This window comes from Notechis scutatus, chromosome 1 (assembly GCF_049901735.1).
Source record: "Notechis scutatus isolate UNSWTSFEM ecotype Mainland chromosome 1, rNotScu1.2, whole genome shotgun sequence".
NCBI lineage: Eukaryota > Metazoa > Chordata > Lepidosauria > Squamata > Elapidae > Notechis > Notechis scutatus.
The window spans coordinates 89,483,667-89,509,234 of NC_142009.1; the positions used below are offsets into that span (position 1 = coordinate 89,483,667).

Consider the following 25,568-nt stretch of genomic DNA (forward strand, 5'->3'; position numbering starts at 1 on the left):
TAACTACTTTTCACTTTTACTTATTTCAACTGTTATGATCCTAGAGGAAAACTGATTTAATATTCAAATTGTAGATTTACTATCAAGCCCATGAATCGAGAAGTTAAGATACTTAAAAATAAATTTCATTTCTTTATTGATTTAAATAATTCATTTGAAGGGTTAATTTTAAAATGCAGATAAAGTTTCACATTGTTTATATGTCCTACCAATACATAAACATTTTTTTAAAAAAACTCTGCATACCACTCAGATCCTCTTCCCGTAACACTTACTCAGAAGATGATGCAGCCAATACATTATCAGAACTAGTTAAAATATTAGAAAATATCGTGATCACAGTAGAACCCAAGGATTCATTGATTTCTTCATCATTCACAATTTTTTTTAATTTCTGGACCACATCATTAACTTTGTCTGAAGTCAACTGCTGCCCTTCTCCTGTAAGATTCAGTAGCTGGTTGGCTATGTCAGCAGCATTTTCTGAAAGCACACGAAGAAAGCAATATATGGCAATTAGTCCCAGAAAAAGTTCCTTTTTTCCAATTATAGCTAGTCTGCCGAGGATCAGGGTGTGTATGTACTTAGTTCATATTTTGTGTACTGCTGTATTAGAGCTTCCAGATTGCCATTAAAAATGGTAAGATAGGAGATGGCTTTGGACAGTAGGCTAATGTACTCTGCTTTTTTGCTCACTGTTGTTTGGCTGTTTCAGACTCTGCTGTGTTTGATTGTTTCTTTCATTCTCTGGAGTCCCAAAGGTGCTTTTTCAAGAGGCAACTGGACTTTGAAAGTCCAGTTACCTCTTGAAAAAGTACCTTTGGGACAACCATGACCTGGATGACTGAGAATCTCCATAGACATTTCATTCTCTGGATTTTGGAATTCATTTGTTCTGCCTATCAGCTGTAAAGCTAGTATGATTTTGGCGTTGGTTTTTGTATTGTGTTATACAGTTCTGTCCATTGCTTATGGAACTGCTGCATGATGCAGCCATGTATATGGTAACTCAAATACCTGGGGACAGAGATTAGCTTATTGGCATTAATATGCTGAATGAATGCCTCAAATCTAAAGATGCTCTTGAAAGATGACAGGCGAGAGAGGAAACAGGCTGTTCTGATTTGTTAGCTGCTTCATTTGTATCAATAAACGAGATTCTTTATCTTTAAAGCAATTTTTCTGCATGATCTTCTAGTCCTAGTCAGCAGGAGTCCTACCCAAATTACTCATGTGGTGCTAGGGTGAGCAGATTTTGGCCATGTTCCCATAGCAAATGCTAAAAATGTTCTGGTTTTTCTTCAGTAGGAATAAAAGAAAAGCCTCAACCTGATAAAATATTCTGGGTAGAATTTAAATATTTATGCTATAAAAAAGGCACCATGCTGCTGTTGCTTTATATATCTAAAATAAACATAGATTGTGCTTTAGAGTCTAACAAAACTGCATCATTCTTCAGTAGAGAATTAAAGAGTTTTATATCAGAGACTAACAGTTAGAAAACTTTTCTTGGCAAGGCCCAGATGTATTTGAAACTTGGAAAAGAAATATGTCAAATTTATCTAGATGAAGCAGATATACAAATCCTTACCTGTACAGTTTCTAAGATCAGGAGTATCCCAATAAGATGTGTAATTATTCATGCTTAGAAAGCTAAGTAAAGATAGAACAGAAAATACTATTAGCAATCACTATATGGAAGTTCTTATGAAATCTCACAGTCCTGTACTGTTGTCAATCCTTTGTATCTTTTACTTCTTCATTTTTAAAAACCTATATCCGTCACCTTTTAATTATATCCATAGTATACTTCATCTCAGTCTCACCACTAAGCATCTCATGATCTCTGAGCTGTTACCATGTTCGTGATGCAATCTGGCTAGGGTTGTCGTAGCAGCTAATGGTGGCAGTGTTTCTTGGTCCAGTTTCTTTCCAAAAGTAATTCATAGGCTGTTCCTGAGCCTCACATTTTTCTACAAGAGGAAATGAAAACCAAACAAACAACCATTAACACTGTAGCTTTTTAGTAAAAGTTGTTAGACTAGTCTGAACAAATCAGGTTTAATTTTATACCAAGTTATTTTTATTTGCAAATGCTTAATGGAATGAGTATTTATGAAACAAAATGTAAATCACTGAGTACAAATGTACTTTCCAATTAGAGACAGAAATCATCTAGAATCAGGGAGAAATTAGTGTCTGTGCTTTTTTAAAATCTATACATTTTAAACTAATTTGTAATCTGACAATCGTAATAAATCAGGAATGTGTGGATCAGGACTGAAGATAGACCAAATGATTCTAAATGTCCCTGGATCTGAATTGTGGCTCGTAATGCGGTATGCAAAGCTCACTATGTTGCTCAGTCTTATTGTCTCTAAGTTAGGGCTCATGTAATGGCCCATTTCTAATCAAACTAACTTTGATCTGGCTTTGCCCGAATTCCATTACAAGTGCAAATGGCTTCAAGAAGCCTCCATTTCCCCATAATTTTGTTTCTAATGTATTATTTGTTTCTACTAGGGCTAAGTTAAAAGTGAACTTGAGGAACGAAATGTTTAACATTGGTGAACTGCATGCTTTGAAAATAATTTGGGAAAAGTGTTTTGGATCTCAGGCCACTACATCAATCTTCTGATATTCATTGAAGCATTAAATGTGCATGTTTTCAGTATGATTATTAATATAATGGTATTTTTCCTCACAAAGGAACCTGAAAAATGACAACTGTGAATGAATCAATGACAGAGAGGTGCTGTGCTTTAAGTTGTGTATGGTCTGAGCCACTTCTTATAGATTATTTTCAAACTATGAGCAGAACTAATAAATCTATTAATTTTTATTTTTCATATGTTGCAACTGACTTCACTACTTTAATGTCTTCTGTTTATTTGGTCAATGTAGAATAGTTAATTTCTTAAAGCATAGTACAGTATATAAAACTATAAACTGAAACAGTATTTTAAAAATACAGTTATTGGATAAAAAGTAGTTTGTATGCAATAATGATCATAATAATAATATTTGCAAAGTACAGAAAATGAGAGCACAACAAAAACAAAAATTCTTCCTTACCAATTGAATGAACATGCACGTTACGGAGTTCCAAGTTTTCTGTGATATTACTGTTTTCGAGTTTCTTTCTAATCATTTGTTCTTCTAAACTTACATTGTTGGTAGAATTGTAAGCTAAAAGAGCACGGACTTCAAAACTGCAAAAGAATTGCTGCATTAGAATATAGTAATAACAGTAAGGCATTTAAATATGATCACTGTCATTTAATATAATACACAAAAATGATAAATCAATCCTATTAATGGACTCAACAATTCATCACTTTACAAATGCCATATTTGAACATCCTGTTTTATTCTTATATTTTTCCTACAGTATCACAACTAATAATAAAAAGTCTTTCTAAAAGAAGTAATCTAATATAGAACAAAAGTTGTGCCTAAAATCATTTAAAGGTAAATTAAGTTATAAAGAGTAACATAAATACACAGTTTAGCCGCAACTCAGATAACATTAAATGTGTCTTGATATTATGTATTTCCTTTACCCCTTTTCCCAGGGGTAAGGGGAATACATGGGGATCACAAAGAAAAATTGAAATTTCCACTTCTTTTACTTTGTCCTACTTAATCTTAACTAGGATCAATGTAACAACTAATATTAATTAGGAAGCCAAAACCTAGTTTGCTTGTTTTAGTGTGTTTTAGTGATCAGATAAATCAGTCAGTACCAAAGCACATAAAAGTGGTATTTAATTTTGCACCATAAAACAAAACTACTGATTTTATTGCACAGAAACACTAGTTCTTCCTGTTATTCTATTTAGTATTATACTTTTTTCAAAATGCAGTTTTAGGAAATAGTTCTGTAGAACACTGTTAAATGAAACAGATGGTTTTGTTTGATTGGATTTGCTGTTATTTTGTTATAGGAATGGTCATTCCTTGTAGTAAGAGTATGCAGCAAGCGCATATTTATTGAGCTGGTAAATAACATCAACGGCAAAAATGCTATTTGCAAAATAAAATGGGGAGTCCACATACACAAAAAGGGAGCCCTTTTGTAATACATGTCTTACCCATCTGACCTAGACTTGGTCATATGGCTACACCTAGGATATGAACGATCTTTCAGGGAAAAACAGCAGCAGCAGCAGGAACAGAAATGTGTGCCTTTACTGTGATGTCAAAAATGACATGGCATCAGTTATATAGATGGCAAATATAGAGATTTTAAAAAAAAAGAATTCAGTACAAATGATGATGATTTAAAAAAATATTTTCTCTGCTTTCCAATAGATTTAATTTAATTGGGAAACAGGATTATTGAGACGGAAAAATTAGATATGCTGTTACAGTAACAACTAAGAAAACATTGCATTTATTCAAAAGCTAATAATATATTAACAATGTGCTGTCACTTCTTTGTTGTCCAGAGATCTTTTTATGCTGCTCCAGGTGCAAAAGCAACATGTGGTTCAGGAACTGGCAAACATGTATCTGTCACCAGTGTATGATTAATGCAATCTGAACATTAAGAGCTTTTTATAACTTTGATATAAATTACTAAGCGATGTAAGATGAACAAACCACTTGTCAAGCCATTCCACATTTTAATATTCTATGAGAACTCTTCCATAACTCTAGTTTAAGTAGTTCAGTTGTCAGCCGGATATCTCCAACATGGGTTTTCCCTTTGATGCATGCTTGCTATCAGCTGCCATAGTAACGGGGAGGGGGCAAATGGCATTGGGGTTTGTGAAGTGAGCTGGTGTGATGAAGGCCCATGTGAACTAAAAGGGAGGTTTGCTCTCAAGAATTACTGCGCTGCTGAATGGAGTTGTTTACACTCAGTCAAGGCCAAACTTCCTAGAACTCCAGAGGGACGAAAGCACCTGAAGGTGCTCCACATGACACTATGCAAGACATGGACTGGACATTCAGCCTGGGTCCCTGGGGGGAAGGATTTGGGGAATCTGTCAATATGTAACTTTCACGCCTTTTGGATCAGATCTTGCTGTCCTTTCGCCGCTATAATTTCAAACTCAGTAAAAGTACCTCTTCTCTGCCTCAATGGAGTCAGGGGTTTTCTTTCTTGGGTTTTGAACGGAGGCAGGCCTTTTCAGTCTTTGAGAAAACAAACAATACTAAAACTCACAAATGAAGGCAATATATATAGATGTCCCAGGGTAATATTGTAAGACTTGATCTTGGAATACTAAAACTGTTTCCCATGGGATAGAAGTTGGATTTTGCAATGAAAAATGAAGTTTGGTGGAACATTCATATTATTGTAGTTATTTATTAACATTCCCCTGTGATGCTATATGATGCCAATACCTACAGGTAGTTCTCATGGCCATTCATTTAAAGACTAATGTTACAAAAAGTGACTTATGTTTTTCACACTTAGCACTGCAGTATGCCCATGGTCACATGATCAAAATTCAGGCGCTTGGCAACTGGCATGTATTTATGATGGTTACAGTGTCCTGGGATCATGTGATCACCTTCTGAGATCCTCTGACAAGCAAAGTCAATGAAGAAGCCAGATTCCCTTAACAACCATGTTACAAACATAACAATTACAATGATTCAACTGCGGCAAGAAAGGTCATAAAATGGAGCAAAACTCTCTTAACAACTGTCTTGCTTAGCAACAGAAATTTTGGGCACAATTGTGGTCATAAATCAAGGACTACCTCTATGTATATAGAGGTAGGAAGTATATAGTAGGTCCCTTATAAAATGCATTCAACTAACATCTTTCTTCAATGGAACTTCTGGATGCTTCCTAAACTTCCTTTTTATCTTTCCCTGCAAATGAGTCTTCAGAGAAGGAATTATGACATTGGCTCTTTAAACTGATAACTAAAGAATAACTTGAAAGTATATGCTGGGAAATATATCTCATGTTATAACCATGCAAAATTATTTGACAAACATAAATCCAATTAGCATTTGATAAATAGAACAAAGTTACTTGAGTTACTTCAGAGCTTTTCAAGAATTTCTTACAAATTTACCTTTGATCAATGCTTCTCTTTCCTCTTGCTGCATTTTTTGTTGAACTCGGTTCAACACTATAAAAACAAAAGATGTATTTTTATTTTTTTTAGAAAAGTGCCTTCTGGAGAAAATAGTATATTTCCCTTCCATCCTGTCAAGCACCTACCTTACATGAACCACACATACGTTATAATTCCAGCTCCCCATGGTCTGGATTAACTAGAAAACAGAAAAACAATGCAAAGGTTAAAATGCATAAAATTGTTGAAACTGTTAATTTTTGCATTACATTCAGTTTGCATGAATTTATTTTCATAGAATCTGAGTTTATTTTCATATAATCATCATCATGATAATTACCAGCACCAGCACAAAAATCATGCTGTGCCCTTTTACAGCAAGCCAAAGAAATTACAGAGGATCTTGGGCAGGGAACATAGCTAAGATCAACAACTTTCACTATATACAGTACTTCTGCCCTTGCTTTTACTACACTGATAAAGCACTTCATACATTCCCTTTTGTTCTTCATCATATTTTCTTGTGAGTTAATTGTAGAAAAAAGTAGGTAAAGCACAGAACAACAGGCTACGGAAATCAAATTTAAGAGCAGAAAATCAAGAATTCTGAAGGGCATGGCGATATTTCTTAGTGATAATGTTCTCTTCCTGACCTATACTTTCACTACCAATATAAAGCACTAATAGGAGACTATTAATCATCAGTTGATACATGAAGCAGGTTTAGATAAAATGCTTTGTTATTAATCCTTAAAAGTAGTGAGAGAAATCTAAATACGAGAAGAAAATCTGCATGCAGAAGTCTTAGCTGGGAGTCTTACTCAAACAATATCTCAATGGCACTGCTGGCAAATTGATAACCTTATAGCCTATATGACATATAACCTCGAGGGGAGATGGGTGAAAAATAAATTTAATAAATAAATAAATGACTTTTGAACATTACCAATCCAGATTCCATTTGTCCTTAAGAACTGGTAACCCTTTAAAAACATTTTTAACAGTGAAATAAATAATAATTCTATCACTGCCATCACCAACAAAAAGGTTGTGATTATACAGTGATAGTAAACCTACATAAACTATGGTGAAAAAGTAAATTAGAAGTGACAAAAGGCAGAACTAGTCTGGTGTAATGGTTAAGGTACCAAGCTAGAAAATTTCTTATCAAAACGGAAATTGATATATACAGTACATTGATTTGAAACCAATGTGAACTTTATAGCTGGATAAAACTAGTTTGTATGAGTTAAAGATTTTTTTTTTACTCCAGTGCCTGGGTAAAAAGCCAGGTCTTGATGGCCTTCTGAAAAGCTAAAAGGATGGGGGCCTGCTAAATCTCTATGGATTTTGAAAGTTAAGCATAAAAAGCAGTATTTCAGATAAACAGTATATACATCTGGACAAATAGTCTAGAAATTACCAGCTCTAAATCATGCTTTTTAAAAAATTAATCTTTAAAATTTTAAAGATCGTACTTTTAAATTAATATTTTAAAATGTATTTAAGGAACTTCTTCAAACGCACACTTAAAATTTATATACAATGGTTTGAAAAATAGTCTAACTTACCCATTCTCTAATTACATTCTGAATGTTTGGCTCTGCATCTTCTTTGATTTTGTAGACAGTAAAGTCAATTCTGTAGTATAATCTACCTAGGCATTACAAAAACAATTTAAATGTCAGAATTATAACTCTTAAATATATAAAATTCTCACCAAGACATATCACCAAACCAGTGGTAAAGCCACTGATCATGCTTTTAAAACTGCTTTTAATTTTTAGTATGGGATAAAATTTTCAGAAAAACCACATCATTATGGAGGTATTCAATTTTATAAAAAACAGCACATTTGGGGTTTTCTTTATTAAACACCTTTAAAACTCTTTTTACAAATGTGCTATTTCTTACTGTAATAGATTAGGGCTGTAGAATATTTCCCCCCCAAACATATAGCTTAAGAGTTTATTAATCTATGTAAGAAACCCCTTCTCAGCTGGAGGAGATAATTGTTGGGTATTGAAGCAGAAGGACCAAAAAAAAAACACCTTTCAATTATCCTATAAAATAAACAATTTGCTAGCTGACTGATACACAATTGCGAGCTCTGTACATGTCAAATATAGCACACACAAAGGATGAAATATGTTGTGGTCCGCCGGCAGCCTGTGGAGCTGGTAGCAGAGTCAGACAGTGGGGAGGAACATGGGCCAGTTCTGGAGTCTGGGGAGGGCTCGGATGAGGGATCTGCATCTGACACAGAAATGGGGCCAGGGCCATCTGAGAGTTATGTGCTGATTCTGGAGCCTCCAGAATCTGATGTCAGCGAGGCAGAGGAACAGGGGGAGCCTGTTCCCAGTGTGCACTTGTGCAGAGCTGCCAGAAGGGAAGAACAGTTAAGACAAAAGGGGTGACTCGGGAGTAAGCCTTGGGGATGATTGGCCCCTCCCATAAGACATAAAAGAGGAGCAAAGTGACATGAGCCTTTGCAGGAAGCAACTTTGTTTGTTCTGGTCGGTTTAAAATCTGAAGTTCTGTGTTGACTTTGTGCTCCGTTTGGTCTTGTACAGCTAATTGGCAATTTAGTTGTTGGCAGCATTTCAAGGGAGATAAAGGTGGGTGCTTATCAGCCTTATCCTGAAAGACTGTGGCAGACTTCTATACAATGCCTTAAATATGTTTGAACCAATTTTCTATGAACACAATATCTCTTTTACAATATATCTTTCTAGAAATGAATTATTCATGTGCTTTGTGAAAAATACCATTTATTTTATATCACACTGAATGGGAAAACTCTACTGTCTCTAAATAGCAGAGCAAATTCAAATCTACCGCTTCTGAATAATGACTTCTGAAACATGTTTCTTGAGGTTAGTATGAAGAACTATAACTTTGCTTTACTCTCAGGAGACTATCAATTGACAATATTAAAAGAATTCAAAACACATTTTCCACTGAAGGTTCCACTCATATTATTTTTTAAGATCACTGTTTCAAAATACTTAGATTACAGTAATTTAAGTAAAATAAAAATCAAGCAAAACTGTTTTTTTATTTAAATATATTTAAACATTATTAAACAGTTATTTCTCCTGTTCATTTTGTTGGATATTGTTTTTTTAATCAGTTTAAAAAACAACACTTCTGTAGATTCAATGTATTTTTTCTTTATGCATGGCAAGACATATAATAGAGAAAGATAGAGATTCCATGTTTTGGTTTAGAAGCAAGGATTTAGCATCTCAGTGGAAAGAAGTAGAAGAATGCATATGGAGAAGATAATTTGATATGATTTCTCTCTCATATTTTCTGATCAAACTGTAATTATTTCTCTTCATTAGATTTTTACAAAACAATCTCCACTGAATAGGAGAAACAGTTAATTTGATTGTCACAATAGTCTCCTCAAAGATATTGAATTAGTAAACAGAATGGTAGTGATTAGAATCGTATGCTAAAGTTCTACACTTTGATCACTGATCATTTTAATATGGTATAAATGCATTTTTGATAAATTTCTATTGCTGTAATGTTTCTATTGTTAAGCATGAAGTCTAATTTAGCACCAGTAATTCTAAATTCTATTTGTACATCTAACAGATAAGACATTTTTCATTCTACATCTAGCTTCACGTTTTGACCTACTGTGTTTGACCTCAGCTCCACATGGGCAGTCCAGGTCCATGAAGGAATTACATAAAAAATAAGTCAAAAGGTATTTGCTGGTAGGAGTCAATGTTGTTTTGAACACAATACTTTGATTGGCGTCTGGTGCTGTATTGGTCAGAGCAGTTTCATGAACTGATATATCCACTGCGTTTTGAATGTCTGAGTTGTGATTATGGAATATTATTCCACTGTTTGATACATTTTCATCAAAATACTTAATAGATTCATTCAACAAGGAAGACTGAACCATCACATCAGTGACTACTGAAATTGTGGCTTGTTCCAAAAGGGAAGAGTGGTTTACTAGTTTTTCATATTTCAAGTCTTCAAAAGAGGAAGCAATTGTCTGGTCATAAAAATCAGTTAGATTAACATTACTTGGATTCAAAGATGTCAATCCTTTCTTAATGGGATCATCGATAGATTTGCTAGAACTGTGATGCACTTTCCAAACAACTGTTTCTTGTTTTGGAACAGTAACTTTTATTTTCGTATCAATATTTTTGTGATCCATATCACCAAACTCTTCTGCATGACCAGGTTGAAGAAATAGTATGTCTTTGCTTTCTAAATTGTTTGGATCATTATGTTCATTTTCAGAAAGGTGTGTTTTATTCAGGGTGCTTGTTTCCTGAACTGGCTTTTCGTTCCACAAATATTCTGAATCGAGAAAATGTTGATCAAGGTTAATTAGAGGATTCTGTGAAATTGAAGCATCTGAAATCATTAAAGCTGCTGAATTTTTGTCAAATTGTGCAATTATTCCATGACTTTTGGTAGGCAGTATTTCTGAAGCCAATGTCCTTATAAACAAATCAGATATTTGTGCATGTTGTTTTTCAAAAAAAACATTATTCATATGTGAATGTGCTGCATTTTTCATATAATCAGAAGCACTTGTAAGCTGACTAATCTGTAAGTCTGTATATACATTATGTGTCAGTTCCTTAAAATGTACTGGACTTAGGGATAAAACTTTGCAGGTATCTTTTACACAGGAAGATTCAAAAAATGGTGTAGCTGATGTTGTAGCAGATTGAACAAAAGTTATTAGTTGATCATCTGGGATTTTCTCCGTAGTCTGTTGCATGGCTAAATTGGCAGTAATTTTTAAATCATTAGTAAACCTTCCTTGTAATATATCGTAAGTACTAATCTGTAAATGCAAGGAAGGCTGAATCAAAGGTGTTATCTGGGAAGTTAAAGGAACATGAACAGCTGAAATATCATTTATGGATCCATTTTTGCTAAGAAGAGGGACTGATTTTGTTGCTGTTCTTTCAATAACATCTGAAATCCTTGATGAGTCCATTGCAAAAACTGAACTGAAATTATCTTCTGATGTATTAGGAAAAATGTATAGCTTTGAAACATTATGGCCTACTAGTCTATTATAAGGAATTGTTTGCATGGTGATATCATCTATTTGTGTAGGAGACATGAAAAAAGACATTGTCTCTGTTAGGGAAGAATATGATTGATTATATGAGGACAACCATCTTCCAGTAGATTCTAGAGGATCATTAACCATAGTCCAAAAGGAAGTATTTATGTATTGTGTTGGAAGACTTACATCATTAATTGTGAGAAAAGAAATGTCATTATATGGACTGCTAGATGTATTATTTCCTATATATCCTGCTCCAGAAATCACTTTTGAGTTTGACTTGAAATCTTCCAATAGAAATGAAAAAGAAGATACATCATTATTGTAAGAAATTAACTTATCCGGAAGCTCAAATTCATCTTCTAGAGATGAACCTTCCTGTTCTTCTAAATTATCTAATTGCTCAGTGAGAGGATTAAGTGCAAAAAAGTCACTTTTGAAAAAAGCTCTGTTGTATGTTTCTTGATAGAAAGGTGAAACAGAAACAGTTTGCTGAATTTCAGAATTTCTGCCTCTTGCTTTTGGTAAACTTGATGATAAATGTAATTCTTTACTATATTCCACTGACATGAAGACTTCTGTTGGATGGATTCTGGGCATAACATCTGGAAACCAGGCCTTCATGTTTTGTAATGAACCAGAAGGATTTGCACTGTGTTTAAACAGTTGTTTTTTAAAATGTACTGAATTATAATCTCTTATGTGATTCAATGTTGTAGTCTGTAAGTAATCTACAATATAAAAGCTATTCCTAAGAGAATCCTCTTGTAGAAATCTATTTGTGGGCTGCAAGTAGATACTTTCAAGTAATTTGTTTAATAAGCCAAGCATTGTTTCTTTAACTAATTCTTTAGGGTATATATAGTATTGATGAATAAGAGAAGAAAGGTTTTCTTCTGGAAGTCTGGAAATAAAATACTCATAAGTTGTATTTTCCTTCCATGCATTTAAAGGCTGCAAGAAATTGTTAGCATAATTATACACAGAAGAAAATGTATAACTAATAGAAGATAGCATCCACTGAGGCTCTTCTGTAAGTTCAAAAATACCGTTTTTGTTCACCAGTGAAGGAAACAGTACATTTGATCTAGAATCTTCTATCTCATCACTTCCACTCTGTTGAATATGAAATCCTAAATTCCTGATGTGATCAAGTGGGAGAGTTGGTGTTTTCTGTGAAATACTACTCTCACTTAGCACGCTTTCAGAATGTCCTGAGATGTTACTAATGTAAGTCACCTCGATGGAAGAATTATAATTTATGTTTACTTGTTCTGTGAAAGGGCCCAAGCTATTAATTTGCATTTCTGTAGAAGCAGATGGTATCACTTCAGGAGTTATTGTGATGAAGTAACTGGGTGCACTTTTTCTCTCAGTTATTGTAAATTTACTGGTGTGTAAAGGCCTCTGTTTTACAGGCCAAACTATTGGGGTTGATATAATTCCTATGTTTTTGATGCCTCTTATCTGAGAATCTTCTTGCCACTGTTGAATTGATTGAGAAGAGTCAGCTGAATTTCTCTTGACTCTGAAGACCATTGTAGCAGGATTTTTCATTTCCTGCAGGACTGTATACAGTAAGTCATTCAATTAATAAATGAAAAACATTACTTAAGGAAATTACTTTGACATCAAATACAGCTCAAAGACTGATTTTGAAGAAATCATTTATTTCAGCAGGAACTGAAACACTATAGCAGCACTATATAGACTGAGTTCTGATATGCAAAGTTTAAACAAGAAATTTAGGCAATTTATTCTTAAACTGTTAATTATACTAGACTGCTTCCACTGATTTACATTTTTCAAAATGTATACAGGAGACAGAAATATGTACTTCAGTCCTGTTCTTTGTCTGATCAAACTTTTATTATATTCATTATTACAGATTGTGCAGGAACACAGAATTCTCTTTGAATGAGCTCCTGTTCATAAATTTTATTACATTATCTAGCACCTGTAAAGTATTTTTATTCTTATACACCCCAAGTTATGCTCTACCTTGGCTCACCCTTGTACCTATATAGCTGTTTATTGCTCTCTTTATAATTCTGTATCTAAAATTTATTTCATTGGCATTGAAATTGAAAATACTCCAGAATCTGACACTGTTTTAAAGCAAGAATAGGCAAGCTAAGAGACTAATCTTGGTCCTCTCTTCTCCAATCTGTATATTTCTTAAAATATATTCTTGCTTTACCAGGGTCTCTTGAATATTGCAGGATCCTAAAAGAAATATCAATTTTCATGGTTATTTTTAGGAGAGAGGTAACAATCACTTTCAAATGGATTTGGATTGTTCTTAATGATGTTACTTAAATTATTGACCCTGACAGAAGTATGTGAATAATTTTATATAGCCCCAAGGGTGCTCTGGATAACTACTCCTACAGAGAACTACATTAAGATTGCTTTTGCAAAATTGTTAGCATTTGAAGATTAATAAAAAGAATCAAAACAGGAACATGAAGTCTTTTAGAAAATCTTCCTTCCGCACAGGAAATCTTGCTTATCCAAAATTGTTATTTGACACAAACCTCTTTAAGCAGTGTTTGCTGAAACAAAATCTGACACTCATATATAATGTAAGTATGCTCAAAAGATAAAAATGATGTAACATAATCAAAGAAAATATAACATTAAATTTCTTACCATCCATTATTTTATCGGTTCTGTTAGTATCAGGCATGTTAGTGGTAACAGTGGGTGATGGAGTGGTTGAACTTACAGTAGCTGGTAACAAAGATGAAAAAGAATTGAACTTATATGGAATATGAATGTTAATAAGGTCAGGCAAAATAGGAATACATGAAAAAACAAACAGAGGAAATGACTTAAACGACTGGATCTATGTACAACATAAATCACACATATATACTCATTAGACTCATTTCAAATTCCAATCTGCTATATGTTTTTAAACAAGTCTAATTTTTCACTTGAATTTGACAAAACAATGCCCCACAAACAATTTAACAATAGTGTATGGGTGAATTCATGCTTAAAACTTCTCACTTTTTAAAATCAAATCAGGAACTGATGAATGACATAAATTATTATACACTATTTCTTACTGACCAATGTAGACAAATGTGTTATAAAACAAGCTGCTTCTTGCAATGTCTGCAACAAAGATACTAATGCAGATGTTGACAAATAATGCTGTTAGCTGTAATCGAGATGAATTGAACGAATATGGATTATAATTTTATGTGAAATTTTGCTAAAACATACGTTGCATTCTTTTTAAAAAAATGAAAGTAACATGAATTTATCCTCAGTTTTGTTACAGTATACTAACAAACAATATCTTTCATTAGTTAATAAAGCAGATATTTCAATCCTACACATATTGTTTGCAAGTGAGCCACTGACTTGTAAATTTAATATCAAACCTGTCAGCTGAATAACACTATTTGTTTGAAATGAAGTACAGCATAGTCCACCTGTGAGCATAAAAATTCAAAATAATATTCTCTTAATGAGAAAAAGGAGCCTTTATAAATAGCATAACATTTGCTCTGCATCTATCTGCCAACTATGTCAGCTTCTGATTAATACCTTCATAATGACCACAACAAGATTACATTTTCAAGTTGCCTCAATTTCAGAAGTCTTTTGTATTGGCAATCAGAGAGTACCACTCATGATTGGGAATATTCAAAAACAGATGCATGCTCATCTTTTAAGAACATCAACCGATTGAGACATTCTATTTAAAAAAATTAAGTTAGTATATATTATAATATTTTGTTAGAAAAAATGCATTGACAACAGCTCAGTCAAAAACATCTGCTGTAATATTTGTTTAGTAACTATACCTATTAATAGTGTGAACTATAGAACTACACGAAATCAAACATTTTTTTCCCTGCAAACTCAGAATGAAACATACCTTATTTAAACAGAACAAAACTTCAAATTTTAGAGAAAATGATGGGAATTTCAAATCACTTGTTGCACACTTGCATTCACCTAGGGTCATGATAGTAGATAGGACTATAGTCTATCCTGAATGACATCTATTTTTTGATTATTAATGAGACAATTTTTGAGACTTTCTCTGTAGAATGATCAGAATTATTGATGTTGCAATATCTTCAACTACGCAGCATAGTATTAACTATGTAGCATAATATTAAAAGAACTGCAGAATAAGAGAGAATATTTATAGATTGAACTGAATTTGAAACAAACTTTTAACAAGAAACTGTCAAATTTCAATTTCAGATGAAACTATTAAGCAGATTCTAATTGATATTAACATTTCACAAACTCAGCAACTTGGAAATTCAAATGTCAAAACTAAATAGTTTATTAGGAATTTGGAAATCATAGTCTCTGCCTAATCTATACTGATTGACTCCCAGAATTCTGAACCATTTCTGCTAAAATATATTAGAAAATCCTGTTGAAACAAGTCCAAATCTATTCTACAATAACATTCAACACATACATCTTTTGGATTTCAGCCTGATAAATGCTGACATAATTTATAGTTTTGCAACTGTTCCTGCTATTCCAGCACTTGTTCAGACAAAAACTGAATCAATTTACCTAATCTCTTCTTACACATACCTGATGTATTCTTCAGATGAATCTCTAGAAAGTGCTAGAGTGCAGACAAGAGTGCAGACAAGCACAACAAAGATGATTAGAGGACTGGAGGTTAAAACATATGAAGAACAGTTGCAGGGATTGGGTATGTCTAACGAAAAGAAAGACTAGAGGTGACATGATAATAGTGTTCCAATATCTAGGGGTTGCTACAAAGTATTCTCCAAAGCACTTGAAGACAGAACAAAAAGCAATGGATGGAAAATAATCAAGGAGAGAACCAACCTAGAACTAAGGAGTAATGATGTCCTGACAATTAGAACAGTTAATTAGTGAATGGTTTTCTTTCAGAAGTTGTGGGTGCTCCATCACCTGATGTTTTTAAGAAGAGGACAAAATGGTATAGGGTGTCTTGATTGAGTAGGGGGGTAGACTAAAAGACCTCCAAAGTCACTTCCAACTCTTATTCGGTTGCTTTATGAATTGAAAAATTGTTGGGTGTACTTCATCTATCCCATTTCTTTCACAAATCCATGTTCACAATTGCTTTCTACCTCCTAAATCTCACCCTTATATTTTTTTCGGTGCTAGATTAGGACAACAGAAAGTTGTTAATCTTCAAAAGATTTCAGACTCCCATCACACAAAGACAGGACCATACAACACAGCACAAGTACAGCAGGATATAGCTACCCAGTTAATAAAAACTGAACTATAGCCTTGCAACGACTACTTGACTATATTCCATATCTGACACAACTGCACATAACAGCATTTATCCTGACAGCATTTTCTTCACCCAATTTGCAATGTAGTAAAGCCTTCATGATTAAGTCAAAAACAGAAATGTGAAAGAAATATACATATGCCTGTCCCAGGAACCAACTTTCCAAACATTGAGAATAAAATTCTTCTTTCATAGATAATATAGCTCAAACCATCCTCCAACTGAAATAATTTAGTACATTATTTCATATCTCTCTCCCTCCCCCCCACCTCTTTGTCTCTCTCTCTGTCTCTCTCTCACATACACACATTAAATTATTAAATCTAATAACTGTTTTCTGAATGCCTACTGTACTAAGGCATTCAACAAGTATAAACACGGTTTTACAGCTATGTGACTTATCTCACAAATCATGTCATTATGAATCAGAAAATTAATGAAATCTTCATGCTATATTATCTTTTCACTGCAAAATATTAAAGGAGATAAGCAATGATGTAGAATTAATGGTAAAGATAAATGGGCAAACTGTAATTTATATCTGGAACTATCTGCCCCACAGATAGATGTTCAACTAACAGTCACGACAATTTATTTCTTTTTTAATATTAAGAACTAAAATTACCCAAAGTATTAAGAACATTCATAAAGAAAAAGAGAGAAAAGGAGAAATAAAGAAAAAAACTAAATGTATAAAAAGAAAGTAAGTAGTAGAGAAAAGGAAAAAAAGATATAAGACTTTGTTATATTTGTAATGTCTAAGTTTGATTTTTTATGAGCAGCATAATATAAGAAAGCAAAGGGGACAAAAGGTCAAAATCAAAAAAAGCTTTCCTAACTGCTTGGCCTATAGAGGAACAATACGAGTTTTCTTTTGCTTCTCAAAAAATAAAATAAAATCCTCCCACAGAAACTCTGTGTATAATTTTGATACTATAGAGAGTAAAACATGAATCAAGAACATGAATCAAGATAAATTACCACAAGTCGTACTAACTAACTAGTACCTGTATAACTAAACTAACACTGCATTAAGTCTTAAAGAGAATGCTGAGATCCATTAGCTTGCTCATATCCTTGTTGTGTCAAAATAACAAGTACACTTCTGAAATATACTATAGCAACAAACTAAATGAAGGAAAAAAATAGGTTAGAGCCTGGAAGTGTTGATTATCTACAAAATTTAAAATATGTAATAGAAAACATAAGAGTTATTTTTCTTTTCCTTCCACATTTGGTTTGTCCATTTCTGTCTCAGCTATCATATTCCTCCTCTGTATATTTTCCATTTAAATCTTAAAGCCTAATAAAGAAAAGGTAGCAATAAATTCTGACTCATCAGACTAGTGTTAGTTTCTTACCTCGGCAAAGGCTTCCTGTAGTGGTACAGCTAGTTGGTTCAACTGTCGGCAAGGGAACGAGATATGAGCCTTTAAAAAAAAAGGAGAGACAAACAAGACTTGCCTTTTAATGAGAAACTCAGCGAGATAGCTAAATAAACTGCTTTAGTAAATACAAAGTGAAAGCAAAAAGTGTAAACAGATCACTAAATAAATGTGCTGAATATAACAGTGGATACTATAGTGTCTTTTGTTAACTCGGTAAAGGTTGAGGGGCTAGCTTGAAACTTTTTTAGTGTTCCATAAAATCTGATACACAAGTGTAAACACAAACGTTTCTAGCTTATCTCCCTAGTTATGATTCAGGCAAATGTAATGGCATGCTGCCTCATTCAAGGAAGACAAAATACACTAATAGTTCATTTTTCACAAAAAGACAAAAGGATAGAAGCTCCTTATGAAATTAGACACATAGACTATGTTCTATAAGCCAATTGTGACAGAACACTATTCCAATGCCAATGTTAAAATAAGATTCAGCTGTTAGACTTGTTCATTTCTGTGCATGAAATGAGTTGTGGCAGCAGAGAGGGGAACATCTTGTCTTTCACCACAGATGGCACAATTAATGGAGGTAGGCATGGATGTTCCTCAGAATAATGGCTCTCTTTTTTGAGGATATAATTAGAAATTGAGGATTTTCAACTTTAAAGAAAACCATACTTGCTTCCTGATGCTATCTGTATGTATAAATGAAATTGTAACAATTTTCCCCTTCATGTAAACAATAATGGTTGTGATGATATGCACAAAAGTTCTGGATCAACAAGTAAAACCCTCATTTTATAAATGAAAAACATTCTTTTAAAGGAGAGTATTTGTAGTTGGGGTTGAAATGTGGGGTCCTTGGTGCTCTCTGAACTTGGTTGTTTTCTTGCAGGCGTTTCATTACCCAAACTAGAGTAACGTCACTGTTATACAGATGTTTGTGTAGTGTAGCATTGCTAGCAGAAGCCTATGTTATCACTTTCTTTCTGCACACTGCTTTCAAAATCATACCATAGACTGAAGGCTCCCTTTCAAATGCACTATATTGCCTATACAGTATATTGTAGAAGGTGGGCCATGTCGGTAGTACCTGTAATGTGCCTCCCAAACAACCACATCTCCATAACCTGATCTCTCCTACCTTCTGCATACCCCCTCTGCCTCATCCTAATACAGAGGTCTCTAAACTTGGTAACTTTAAGACTTTTGGACTTCAACTCCCAGAATTCCTCAGTCAGCCTCCACAAGTCTTAAGGTTGCCAAGTTTGGGGACCCCTGTCCTAATGTATTTAATCTCCCATAAGCCAAGATTATGCGCCTGATGAAATTAACTGCAGCCCTCAAAATGTTACGCCTTAAATAAAATGGTTAGTCTCAAAAGACTGTATCACCTACTAAAAACCACGAAGCATGAAATACTTGAAAGCTTTTGTGAGTGAGTTCTGTTACAAAGTAGACTTCTAAAGCAATAAAGCTTTAAAGTTATATGGACTCCTTACAATTTCCTTGCCCTTCTGAAAATTTTTGAGATTTCCTGCTTGGGGGCACCTCTACAACATAAAGATACAAATTACTTACTAACAAAAGCTGAAGGAGAAAGCAAGTGCTTTTTTATTTTAACCTAATCATGTGTGAAAGAAATTTACAAAGCCCTTTTTTCTAATCCGCAAAAGGATCAACCCCCCACCCCCACTTTTGAAAACTTCTAGATTGAAAAGGTACCCCACTGGACCTAAATGTCTAAAATTTGGCACATGACCCCATATCCTTGGCTCAACGGGATGGCAATGTCTAGCATGACTAATCTTGAAAAACTAAGCTAGACTGGATAGAAATTGGATCACAGGTCACTTCTATTCACAGAGTTCAGGAACAAAGCTCAATTTGAAGAAGACTGTACTTATTCCTCTTAGTAGAGGTTATTCTATCTATCTGAGTCTTTTTTCAAAAAAAAATTGCTATCTTTTTTGATTGCCCGTTACAATCAGAGGAGAGGCACAAACTTAAACGTTCTTGAACTGTGATTTTGATTTATGTCATACCTGAGTTATGTGACTTTTGAAACAGAGTGTGTGATTAACTGGATCTAATCATACCTATTGGTATGTGATCAGCATATACCCTTAATAAAAATCAAGGATGTATTGAAATTAAATTAGATGGGAACAAGAATGTTTTGATCTAATTAGTTTCCCTTGCAAGAGAATTTCAGGAAAGAAGTAAAATGTTCATCTTGCTATAAAAGTATCATCAGCGTCATCTTGATCCTTAGTTGGTGGATGTGTACACTGCCCTATTGTCAGAATCTCTCCAATTTTACAATCACAACAATCATACAAGGCAGATTAAGGATCAAATATACAGCACAAAGTCGTTTATTTCCTTAAAATTGTTGACTATTATTTTGCTATTTGTCTGTGGCAATCACAGGTTGCTAGAGGCAAAATGGCAGGTGGGTCAGAGCAATTGAACTTTTGTCCCTTTTCCATGTGTGCTGCATGCACATTCAAAAGGAAAGGGCTGTGCTCACACTGATATGCTTGCCATCTTGACCTGTTTGGATATGCCTCTGCAAAATGCCAAGTTCAAAAGCATTCCTCTAATGGTGAGTGCTACTCTGCCCTCCGAAGACTCCAGTGTAATAAGCTTCACGCTTAAAATGAATAGAGAAGAACATTTTTGCATGGAGAGGTTTTTAGGATCCCTCAAATATACAGGTCAAGGCTTAGCCTTTTTATCCAGCTTGGAATTGGAGTAGGTATAATCAAGATAGGTGTGGAACAACTTTATTTTCAGTCTGATAATACCACATTTCTGCATTCTGGACTTCACTCCACACAGCTCTATGCCAGTTTCTATGCCAAAGCTGGAAGAAAACTGTTTAAAAAGTACACAGTACTTTATGAAATGGAGAAAGGGTGATTTTATTCTCTCTTCTGTAGGATTTTTCATAAGATGTATAGTTTGACTGCTAGTAAGACACTGATTGCTTAGAAAAATGAAGCCTTGTTTACAAACTTTGTTTCTATTTTGATAACTTATTTTTGAATGGGTAGCATACAAATAAATGAATACATTTAGTTTAAGATCATTAATGTAAAGAGAAGCATAATATAACACTTAATGCTATATAGTTTTTGTTACTGATTGTAGCCTGTGTAATACAATTCAATAAACAATAAAATGTAACAATCTGACAATTGTTAAACTTACAACATTGTGCATACAGCTCATTAAAAAATCTATTAAAAAAGCCTTTGAAATCAGTTTGTGCTGTAGTGGTTAAGGGGCTGAGCTTGTCAGGACAGATTCTAATTTTAAGGGTCAGCCATGGAAACTCACTGAGCGACTTTTAGCCAGTCACTTTTTCTCAGCCCAGCTACTTGATCACATTGTTATTATGGGGAAAAATAAGAGAATATTTTGTGTAACACCTTAAGCTCCTGAACAAAACAGAGGGATATAAATTGAATAAATAAATAAACGCAGGTCCTGAAGGTCCTGAATCCACAAGTTACCTACAGAATAATACATATACTGGGGCATATGAATCTTATAGCTAAACAAGTTAAAAAAAATGGGGTATGAGCATCTTAATTCATTTTCACTATAAACAAAGTTTCTTTCTGACCTAAATCATCCTAAATAGCTGTACCGAAGAGAAAAGCCTAAATTTAGAAAAGAAACTCACCACAACTCAAGTTGTTCTCTGCTTTTAGAAATGTTGTTGGAATACTCCAGAAATCATTTTCCCAGTCAATAATGTTACCTTTCTCATCACAGGTGAGGTTGAAAAGTGATTGGGAATTCATTGTAAAATTCCAAAGCCGGAAGTTGTACATATCTCCAGGTAAAGGCCTTGTGTCTTCTCTGTCAGAACTCAGAACCAATTTTCCATTACCAGGAATCACTTTTTCATAAGTATCTAAACAATGGACTGTTTTATACATCCCTTTGACATTTATACCTACTATGCCTGATGAGCTATCCCATACAATGCAAAGCTCTTCAAATGTTTCTGTGAAAATGTCCTCATCTGTACCAATGTTAAGAGCATCATTTAAAAAACACTTTGAGTCTGAGATAAAAATGAAGTGCCCTTGTGTTGTTTTGCCAAAGCTGAAGAATTCCACAGAGGAATCACCATAGGAGAAAGCCTTCCATTCATAGTTATTACTTTTATTGTTTGTTCTTGCTTCAAAGCACAGGGTGAACTGATTAAGATCTGGGACTTGGACAGAATTTGCCAGAGACACAGAATCAGAATCTAGATATTGTGGAATGATAACCTTTTGATTCTTCAACGATACAGCAACTAGAACATAGAAAGAAAACATTTTCATAATCAACTACCATTAAGTTTTATTAAAAGTAATATAATACTTTTTATCAATCTATAATTAAACTCATCAGTCAGAAATATATGCTGAGATATTATTGTAGTCAATTAACATAATATGACCATTTGATTCCTACAAAATGTGAATAAATTAATTGCAGAAAATGTTTTGGATACATTACCTGTTGTACTAGACAAAGCAGTAAACCAGTAACCTGAAACAGCCCTTTCATTTCTTTATGCATTGCTCTCAATGGGTTATTTTATACGACTACATTAAACTGAAGAAATTAATACCAGACATCTTTTTCAATCTGAGCAGAGTGCCCTGCCATGTTATTTCACAAATAAAAGCTCTTTGTTTACAAACTTTTGAATTTCAGTTGAATAAATCTATTCACATTTCATCACAAAACAGCTTACTAAATATACCAGCAGTCACATCTGGCTGCCATATCTTCTGTATCTGTACTTGGGAATGAATCTGAGTATTTTAATTGAACTTTACTTTGCAGTAAGCATACATAAGATAGTAGCCATAATGCTGATCAATATTTAACCCTTAAAATTCTATTCATTCCTATCTTGCCAAGCATGATTCTGAAGTCATTTGTAATTGATTCCATTTGATATACATTGTGTTAGTTATAAATGTTAACAGATTAATTAAAGGTTCCCATAGAAAATACAGCAGCATAAATATCCTTCCTCCACAAATAATATAAATTTAGCCACATCATCAAGCAGAGGAAAGTGACTGCTTTAAAATACTGGGGAGGGGAATTATGAAAGAGCACTTAATAGCAATAGCACTTAGACTTATATATCGCTTCATAGTTTTTTACAGCTCTCTCTAAGTGGTTTACAGAGTCACTATAATTTCCCCAATAATCTGGGTCCTCATTTTACCAACCTCAGAAGGATGGAAAGCTGAGTTAACCTTGAGCTGGTGAGAATCGAATTGTCGGACAGCTGGCAGTCAGCAGAAGTAGTCTGCAGTACTGCATTCTAACCACTGTGCCACCATGGCTGTTGTGTATTATTGCTACATTTTTACTGATAAAAGGGAAAGATATTCTGATTTAGCTACCATGTAAATCAACTGGTTTGCCTTAGCAACAAGAAACTATTTCCTGCTTGCTAATACTTTTTGGAAGTCTGTTTGTTTCTCAAAACAAGCAAACAAAAGAAGTGAATACTGATCCCCAGAAGAGAGTCTAGAAAAGAAAAACTGAAAAAAAGCCCTTACAAACCCAGTGATGTAACAATGATAACCTGATGCAAATAATTTTAGTAGTAGCTCTAGACAGAAAGGATAAGCATTCTGTCAGTAATTTCACAAGAAACATAGTGTCAAAAATATTAACACATTTCTCTCCTGATATAAAAATGTTTAACTGTTTAAAATATCAATAGCAGGAATTCCTGCTATTGGTATTCCTTTTCAAACAATATCTATAACATTTTATGTGCCATCAAGTAAGTTTTATACCTAGCTATATTTGTAAATGGCAAACATGTATTAAAAAATAACTAATCTCAATGTGCAACCGAACATAGATACCTTTCCCCCCTATGGTGTACAAGTTACATTTTCCTTGAAAAGTTGGAAAGGCCTGTTAAAAAAAGCAATTAATAGAGCTTTGATAATCACATTGTGGGAACAAGACATAATGGCCACAGGCCCGGCTAATCAAAAGGTAACTTAAATTAGATCAATGGGGCTAATTTGCTGCTATGGGGTAGCTTTTTATTTAATTATAACTAGGGTTTCATTTTTACTTAGTGCAACAGAAATCTTATTTCATTAATGAAATAGTGATATGCAGTCATTTCATTAATCTGATTACCTGATGACTAATTTCCTTCATGCATTTAAAGAAAACCTTCTATATAATCTGATTTAGTCTTGAAAGGTTTTGATGTTCAATGAGAAAGCTTAAGGAAATCCACTGCATTCCTATTTGCTTAGTCAGCACATACCATAATCTCATAGTACATTATAGGATATATATGCAAGCAGTACATTATAGGATATATATGCAAGCAGTTCTTGCCTTAAAACCACAATTGGAATCAGAATTTCCATTGCTAAGCAAGGCAATTAAGTGAGTCACACCTGATTTTATGATCCTTTTTTTGCCACGGTTGTTAAACAACTGCAGTTGTTCAATGATTTACATGGTTGTTAAGCAAATTCTACCATATCTATTTATCGCTTGTCAGAAGTTGACTGGGAAGGTTGCAAATGGGGATTACACGAACTTGGGACGCTGCAACCATTGTGAATTCATAGCAGTTGCCAAGTGCTCAAATTTTGATCATGGGGATGTTGTGACGGGCATAAGAAGGAGAACCAGTTATAAGTCACTTTTTGAATGCCATTGTAACTTCAAATGGTAAGTTGAGGACTACCTGTACTGTGCACAGGATTTAGACCACCACTAGAAAGCAACCAAGAATTAGATATTTGGTTTGTCTTGCTGCCATCTGCTCTTCATCTAGAGTTTTACAGCCCATATTGGGCCCTATCTTGCAATACAATAACCCAGTAAGATCTATATTATTTTCTACAATGCAGATGTAGAAGGCCCAAAGTACAGGAAAATACAGAGAGTGGCAAACTTAAGGCCCTCTTATTGACTTCATGATCGAGAGGAAATCTGAATAAAGAACCATATTTTTTTATCCGCTGGGCAACACGGTTTCTTTAAATAAGAGAATTCCGATGGTTTAACTCTATGGTTTGGATACCTTACCTAACCTAGATAAATAATAACATTTTACTTTTACTATCAAATAGATATGATCAAATCACAAGAAATTTATGTATAGTCTACAGATTGAAGATCGCAAGAAGTGTATACTTACTTCGGGTATAAGTAGCATTGAAGCCTTTTTTTTGAATGCTAAAGTCACTTGTAAAAGTTACAATCATTTCATTCCTAGATGAGTTAAATGATAAACCTTTGGCAGTCATCCCACAATAGGAATCTTTCTTGTCTCCAGTGTCCAAATTTATGTGATCATATGTGCAACCAGAAGCTTCTTCAATATCAAAATCAACAAATGTTATCTGAATGATGTATCCAGAAGGAGCCCTGATGGTCCACTTGCATGCTTGATTGTTGGGATAATTATTGGGGAAGCAAGGAGAGGTAAAAATTCCCGTGGGATTGGACAGCACCATACGACACTCTGAGCAATCTTGAGCTTTGGAACAAAAACAAAAAAAAGTTGAGCGTTGGTTAACATAACAAAATAGAATTTACCACAGTGTAGATATTCTTGATCATTTCGTGCACAATCAAGAAATACTTACAATTAACTGAACTTTGTCTCCTTCAGATATAGCCATAACTCTATAAATCTATTGTTCTATACGTGAACAATATGTAATTCATAAACCAGATAGATATATTTCAATATCATTTAATAAATATGTAGGAGA

General features: G+C 33.9%; 1 protein-coding gene across 3 annotated transcripts in view; it reads right to left on the reverse strand.

The window, feature by feature from the left end:
* Positions 1 to 25,568, reverse strand: part of ADGRG6 (adhesion G protein-coupled receptor G6) — a 109,121-nt gene that overhangs the window by 42,398 nt on the left and 41,155 nt on the right. Inside the window, exons 3-14 of one of the 3 annotated variants that reach the window (XM_087970671.1) lie at positions 24,989 to 25,330; positions 21,470 to 22,093; positions 17,752 to 17,820; positions 13,759 to 13,839; positions 7,616 to 7,701; positions 6,191 to 6,243; positions 6,042 to 6,098; positions 5,074 to 5,142; positions 3,076 to 3,212; positions 1,859 to 1,973; positions 1,592 to 1,653; positions 276 to 483 (exon numbers count right to left, since the gene is read on the reverse strand). In XM_087970671.1, the coding sequence (XP_087826797.1) occupies positions 276 to 483; positions 1,592 to 1,653; positions 1,859 to 1,973; positions 3,076 to 3,212; positions 5,074 to 5,142; positions 6,042 to 6,098; positions 6,191 to 6,243; positions 7,616 to 7,701; positions 13,759 to 13,839; positions 17,752 to 17,820; positions 21,470 to 22,093; positions 24,989 to 25,330 (1,903 nt within the window). The remainder of the gene's footprint in view (positions 1 to 275; positions 484 to 1,591; positions 1,654 to 1,858; positions 1,974 to 3,075; positions 3,213 to 5,073; positions 5,143 to 6,041; positions 6,099 to 6,190; positions 6,244 to 7,615; positions 7,702 to 13,758; positions 13,840 to 17,751; positions 17,821 to 21,469; positions 22,094 to 24,988; positions 25,331 to 25,568) is intronic. The other 2 variants (XM_087970676.1, XM_087970681.1) reach the window with 2 other exon arrangements.